The sequence below is a fragment of the Electrophorus electricus genome, chromosome 8 (assembly GCF_013358815.1).
Source record: "Electrophorus electricus isolate fEleEle1 chromosome 8, fEleEle1.pri, whole genome shotgun sequence".
NCBI lineage: Eukaryota > Metazoa > Chordata > Actinopteri > Gymnotiformes > Gymnotidae > Electrophorus > Electrophorus electricus.
In genome coordinates, this window is record NC_049542.1 from 19852367 (window position 1) to 19859866 (window position 7500).

At 47.0% G+C, this 7500-nt stretch overlaps 1 protein-coding gene across 20 annotated transcripts in view; it reads right to left on the reverse strand.

Annotated features, from left to right (window-relative positions):
* macf1a (microtubule actin crosslinking factor 1a) overlaps window positions 1-7500 on the reverse strand; it is a 130328-nt gene that overhangs the window by 71337 nt on the left and 51491 nt on the right. For 8 of the 20 annotated variants that reach the window (XM_035528853.1, XM_035528852.1, XM_035528846.1 and 5 more), the window contains exon 1: window positions 2593-3603. The exons of 8 other annotated variants lie outside the window; for them this stretch is intronic. In XM_035528853.1, the coding sequence (XP_035384746.1) occupies window positions 2593-3603 (1011 nt within the window). 4 more of the 20 variants (XM_035528847.1, XM_035528858.1, XM_035528844.1 and 1 more) reach the window with 2 other exon arrangements.

The following is a 7500-nucleotide window of genomic DNA, read 5'->3' on the forward strand; positions in this document are numbered from 1 at the left end:
TTCACTTTCATTAATCAATGCTGTACATCCACTCAATGTGTTTGTGACAGAGATAAGCCCCAAAGCATTTTCTCATTAGCCCCAATAAAGTCAATAAAGTCTGTCTCATTAGATGCTTAGATGCATTTTTTCCCCCTAAAAGCCTTCCCCATCTCTCTCTGACACACACCCTCCTTTCCCTTAACCGTACACCCCCCACCACACACACCCAGTCACTTCAGTTTTCCATTGCCTGTTCTGCCCTGTTCTCATAAGACCTTCTCTGTTGTCCCCCATGTCCAGCTTTACTTCTCTTTATCATCTATCTCACTTCCCCCTCTCTCACCCACAGGAAGGCCCACAGTCATTCCACCCTTTCTTTATTCTTCACCCTTTTCCTGATGGCTTTCCATTCTGACAAAAGGAAGTGGAGCAGCACATCAGCCTGTGCATGCCATGCGGCTCTGCGTTCTTCTGTCATCCCTCTCTCACTCTCTTTGCTTGTGTTTATAAAGCACACCAACAGACTGAACCTCTCAGAACAGCAGATAGCTATCGGCTGAAGAGATTCAGAACAAATGACAGAGAGGGAGGGAGGGAGGGAGAAAGAAAGATGGGGGAGGGGGGGTTGCATGTGGGAATGTAAAGAACTAAACAGAGACTCCAGGCAGCAAAGGCATCAAATCTATTTTGATGGTTTAGAGAAACAGCAGCTTGCCTGGTGTGAGCCTATAACGAATACAGATGAAAGGATAGGAAAACCTGCATTAATCACCAAGTCACTGTAGCCTCGCTGTATGAGTGCACTCATACAGCCTCTCTGACACATTCAATCTTTTCAGTTTTGGAAAAATGTAATGTCTAGATCAACCTGAATTCAATTTTTTTTTTACTACTAAGAAACTGTCTCAGAACCTTTGTTGGACTTCTTTTTGATAAGATGAAGTCAGAGAGTTAAAAAACTAAAAAAGCATTCCTGAAAGAAGAATATCATTGCAATTTCAATACTCAGTATATTCTAGGCAAACCCAGAACCCTGTAAACGAGAGGCTACTCTAGTGCAGCAGTGCTGGGCTTCACAGACATTTTACTGTCCTCTCTACTTCACAAACTACTATCTTACAAAATACACTACAGGCTTCCAAACAGAAACTAGTAAAACCAACATAAAATAACTAGCAACATCTCTATAGAGTAGCTAGCAACTAGCAATACCTTCACTAGAAGCTCTAACGTGACAATGAACCAAGCAATAATTTTAGTATTCTTATCCTAAACTTGTCATTCCTTTGCCGTAAAGTGAGTTCAAATGACTGTGCTCCACAGATGCCTTGGATACCTTTGACAAATTCTCGAAATTCAACACACAAACAGCATCAAATGAGAGCGATTCTGAGCAGTTCCTAGCCCTGCACCCAACAACCATCAGCACCACACACACACTTCACACGGCATCGTGGCGGCATAGTAAGGGCAAATGTGGCAGGCACAGACTACATGTCTGCCATTAAAGGCAGTGAGAAGAAACACCCTGATCTGTACTGGTACTTGAAACCTTGGGGCAAGAAAGTCTGAAGAGACCCAGAAAAAATAAAGAAAACAACATTACAATAGAATGATATGAAAACATGAAGGGAGGGGGAAATTAATCCTCACCTGCCCCAGGAGTGCCTGTCTGTAGCTAGCCTGATTAATGTGCATATCAAATCCATCTTTATTCAGATGAAAAAATGTAGGCATGCAGGTAGATGTGATGAAGGGTGCCATTTATCACGGAGAGCGATACACACCAGCACAGAGAATGCAGATCTGACCCATACATACCAGCACAAAGAGTACTGATCTGTTGGTCTTGCCAGCTGGGCTTGCTAGTATGAAATAATTCAACATTTATGAGCAGCTTGTTCTTACTCCAGCATACAGGGGGTTAAGAAAGGGCTGTGGACCAAACAGCAGGCTGCCAACATGATGCTGGCACCACTGTAACAAGGTCATGAAATCCCTCTCCTGCTCAATCCAATAAACCATTACCAGCCATCAACACCCTCAGCACTGCAGGCAGATGAGAGGTGATCAGGCCATGCGCTCCATACATAGCCTGCATGCAGCTGTAGTTGGGTTTGGCCCGGGGGGGGGGGGGGGGGGGGGGTGTCTAATGTGTGGTGATGTGTCGGTGATGTGCTAAGTAGTGCTCCATTTGTGGCAAGGCAGACTATCACACACAAACAAAACACATCAGGATTGGCAGGGATGAGTGTTGAGTGAAGGGAGAAGAAAAAAAGGATGTAGTTAGAAGAGAAGGGAGAGAGCTAGAAAGAGAGAGAGAGAGAGAGAGAGAGAGAGAGAGAGAGAGAGAGAGAGAGAGAAAGGAAGAGAGCTGCTCTGTGCTGATTGGGCCCATGGGACATGGCCAGGAAGGAGGTGAAAATGTCTGCCTCATGCACGATTGATAAGCTCTGAGACAAAGGCTTAGGACACTGAGGCTGGTAATGCAGACAAAACAACTAATAGCACACACAAGAGAAAACCATCCCTTTTCATCCACCTCTTTCAAATGTATGACCACCTGGGAGAACCCACTGTTAGGTGGGAGGGGGACAGAGAGTGCCTGACCTTGGAGGGGGGATGTGATGGTTTCTCTGGTGGGGATATGGGACTCTCCAGTACTGAGGAACTCAGCATATCAGAAGAGCTTGCCCAGTCAGTCTGAACAGCGCCCCCTGTCTCTGGGGAAGTGAGTGGCATGTCGCTGGCGTAGCCTGAAGAGTGGGTGTCCTGCTGATGGCCAGCACCAATGGCACGCTCAGCTGAGCTGTCTGGGAGGAGTTCATTCCCTGGTGGAGCAGTTGCGCCTATTTGCTTGGTGACACACGACCCCAGGAACAGTCGCTTCTCATCTTCATGCACCTGGATTTTCTGAATGCCACCAATGATGGGAGATGCTGCTGGTGGCTCAGAGCGCACCTCCACACCTCTGTTATGCCAGCTAGGTGAGCCATAGTCCCTTGGGTAGACGGTGCGAACCACACAGAGCCTGCCATCCGCCTCGCGGATGTGGACAACACCCTTCCGCTCTGCCTCCAAAGGGTTGCCAGCCACCAGTTCACTTTGTCTAGCTTCATCCTGCTCCATCATCTCCTGGTCCTCCGATTCAGCACTTAAGAGGCAGGGTCTCTCCAAGACTCCCTGGACCCGTTCTCGGACCCGGCACACCCTGCCTCCCCCAGGCGTGGTGCTACCCTGGGCAGCCACATTTTTGGGCTCTTTACAAATGCTACTTCCCGACACTTGGTGGAAAGCTCCCATCCATGCTGGACTGGGGTCAGGAGACAAAATGGCCACTCTACTCCCTCGCAATGTCCCTGTACTGCCTAAGATAGGAGCTGCACCAGGTACCAGGACCACCTGCATTGAAGTTTCAGTCACTGTTTGCCTGTATGCTGGTTTGGTTGAAGAGTCACCTCTGACCTTTCCGACCATTTCCTCCTGCACATCAATGCCTTTCTGTGTCTTTTTGGCTTTGCGCTTTCGTCTGAAATGGAGTTTCCTTTTTGGCGAGAGGGGAGGAGCCCCGCTTGGTCCTGCTTCCCGGGGCTGTTTTACACAACCAAGAGAACTGCCCATTTCCAACAGAGGTCAGAAAAATAATGCCATAAACAAGGTGTGTGTGCCTAAAAAAAGCAAACCCTACTGACCTTACATCATCTAAGAATCCACTGACCGACTGTTGTACCACCCAGTGTTAAAGGTGAACAGCAGGTAGTGCCATAGGGCATGGAGCTATGATGAAGGAGGGCTGCTTTAGGCTGAAGCTACAAACCTGCTGTAGTGTCTCTATGTGGCTCCCTTACAGCAGACAGGCAAAGGTATGGTCAATCCTTCACTAATACACCAGTGTGTGTGGTCTCCTCAAGCGTCAAGGACATCAGAACTGAATATAGGCTGCTCTCTTTATGAAATATTCAAGTTCACCAGCATGTCTTTTCATTCTCTCACCGATGCAGATAAGACACAGTGCAGATTTAGAGAGGAAACCACATGAAACAAGTCCTTTTTAGGCCATTTGAAAGGCAATGTGTCGAAGGGCAGAGACTGGGGTATGAGGCGATGTCTCACTCCTTCGCCATCCTCCTGCTGTTATTCCTCAGTGAGAGCAGAGACAACGCTGCAGTGCAGACACAATCACATACGTGCGAGTACAGTCAGTAAATCTGAGGCAGGACACATCACACTGCCAGCCCGGCAAAATCGAGTGTCCCATTGTCAGCGACTCCTTTCTGCTTTCACAGATTGAAGAATCCTGTCCACATTTCTTGCATGCATGATGTCTGCTGGGTATTACAAGTTCTTCGCATCACCAGATTACACTAGCATACATTTATTTATAGCGCCACCATTGTACTGTCATGGTAACAGTAACTGTGCCAGTAGTACTGGTAGCCGTAGTAGTTGTGATAGTATTTCAACACTGATTGTTTATGCAGTGGGGAAGGTCTCCAGGCAGTGGGTAAAAGTGCCACGTCAGGCAAGACTTTGATGGCTCATCAGCAGCCCAATCAGAACCAATCATGGCTCTGTATATCCTCAAGTCCCACGAAGAATTGCGTGTATGAGTGTGTGGCTCCAGGGACGTTTCACGCTAGATCAGTCCCAGGACATCAAGAAGCTGGAAGGGGAGGAGGGCATCTTGACTCTGCTGCCATGGTAACAAATCTCACACATTGAGGGAAGACAGTCAATCATGCAAGAGTCAATAAAGAGGGCAGGGAGTGTGATGAGTCGAGGCCCTACTCACACGCTTCACATGCACAGTAAAACACACACTTGTCCACTTCACTCTATCCCCCAACACTTGTGACTGAGGCCGTGACCAATCCCATCATACCATGAACGGTGTGTGTGGATCTTAGATGAGGGCTCTCATCTCTTCTTTGTCCCTCCATGGAAGACATTCTCCTGCACAGGCAGGAGTGCTGCTGAACTCACTGCCTCACGAATCTAATTAGAGCAGTTGTGGGGCAGGCTGGGATGTGCTGGGCTGGGCTGTGTCGGCTGAGTCCTCCGTGGGTGAGGTCCAGTACAAGGGTTTGCCGGAGTGTCAAGCCTCTGCCTGGAGCTCCATGCTAGCTGAGGAGAAGAGCATCCGTCCCGTCGGAAAAGCAGAGCTCCATGGGCTAAGCATTGCGGGGACGGATCGGCTTATCTGGGTTAACGGCTGAATCAGGCAGCATGCACTCACGCGTCTGGGAGTGCAGGAGAGACGTGTGTGTACGCCTGCACGACGGGGCGATTCCGTGTCCTGACCACGACGTGCCAAAGCTCAGAACGCCAGCAGTGGAAAGAACTTGGGGCAGCAGGATGCGTGTTTCCTCACTCTGTCGCTGGGTAGCTCTGCCACTCTCTCTTCCTCACTGGCAGGCACCAGCAGCTCAAAGTCTTCTTTCTAGCCTGCTGCAGCTTCACCGAACCCCCCGCTCCTGCTGTAGCACTCTCCCTCCCTCATCCTATCTGCTTCCTAGTCCCTCCCTACCTCCTCCCTCATCCTATCTGCTTCCTAGTCCCTCCCTACCTCCTCCCTCATCCTATCTGCTTCCTAGTCCCTCCTTCCTTCTCTTATGCTGTGAGCTCACAGCATTTGCACGCACATACACATTCATGCACACACAAACACACACTGCAGAATAAAGAAAGAAATAAAAGAGAAAGCCTTAAGACTGGTTGGCAGACTCAGAGGGGAAAAAAAACAGTTCTAAATCTGATTGGTACATCTCTGCCAAAAGGCCTCTAAATATGCTACTTTCCCCTCAACCTCTCTTCCGCATGCACACACACTGTTCTGCAGAGCTCATAAAAAGAGGGTTGAGATGACTGGACACTCAGGCTGAGTGCTGGAGCTCAGCAGGGGGAAAAGAACAGAGGAAGAATCGAACAGTGAGGAGAGAAATACAGGCCTCTTGCCATCTGGGAGATACCGTACATGTTAAGCAGAAATATGGCATCACCCCCATTAAAACATTCTAGAGTGAGCTGCAACCCCCGCCCCCACTGCGGTGCAGCAAACTGATGTAACAGAGAAACACGAGCAATCCAGGCACACTCCAGTATTGGTGCATTGTGATACGTTCTATCATCTACAACTCAAATTAGCAATCTGAACAGGCATGTATTAAATATTTATTTTATAGAACTATAGGAGAGGGCTGAGAGCACTGTCTGAACCTTTCAGCCTGGAGAAAGGCTACCAGCAGGCTAAAGACACAGTGTCACTGCTGTGTGAGGATCAGCTGGTCTCACCATGAGAACACATTACAACAGGGGCACAGCACACCACATGCACCCCTAATGTAAATAGCTCATCAGGGATTACAGTGCTTCCTCCACAACTCAGCATCAGACAAAATCCTTTTATCCCCTCTAGCTGCAGTTTCTGTCACAACACAATCAGCAAGGCTAGCAAAGAGATGTCTCGAGACAAAAGTATAATGAGAACAGAATTTGGATGTCCCCAAGACAATTTTGGAAGGACAGAGCTAGTGTAACTTACAGCAGCACTTTCCTGAGACACAGAGAGAAGCACAAGATGGCTGGCCTAGTGGCACTGAAGAAAGGGGAAATGGGGCCATTCCAAAGACTCTGAGCAGGCACAGATCCTCAAAGACAGGAACATTTATTTTTACTGTATATGGTTCTCTCAGAGAAGTTACAATTCAGAAATAAAACACATGGTCAGTGACACCAGCAATGCATCTACACTGCTGTTATTGCATCTTCCATGTATGTCCCCAACAGTTAAATACCGAGTGCTATATCATTCAATCAAATAGGCTACCTGGCAACATTCAATCAAATTAGGCATTGTAATCTACCACAGAGATAAAGATAGCCAGTGTTACCTTGTCTCCCATTTTCTCTACACTACACTGTCATAACATATCATTCTGAATGATAAGGCCATCTAACATAGGAGAGTTTTGACTGAAACTTGACTTTTTCTATATATCTGAAAATGTTTTCTATATGTTTTCTACAATACATAACTTTATGCTATTCATGTTAAATGCAAGATAATGTAGCAAACATTTTTCACCAACCTTCTCACCATACTACATACACTATTTATTAGTCAGTCCTGTACTGTTTTCTGAATACATTAAAATTATACCATGCAGTTAAACAAAATACAGTATACATCTATATATAATCAATCAATCAATCATGTTGCCTATATTCATAGCTCCAGGGCATTCTAGAGAGAGCTACACACTGAAAGTGAGAATTGGATTAGTTGGAGAGTTGGAGTGACTAACCCTGGATCAGTCCGTGGTGGTTGTGCAGTATGCTGGCAGGCCTGAAGCTGCAGACGAACAATGGGACTTTTTTGTTTTTTGTTTTGTTTTTGTGGTGATCTGATTGGTCCATTATGAGCTAAGAGAGTTTAATGATAACATGCAGTACCATGATTGCATCTTAGTAGAGTGTGTGAAGTAAATCACCAAATTGTGGACATAATGTGGACAGGAA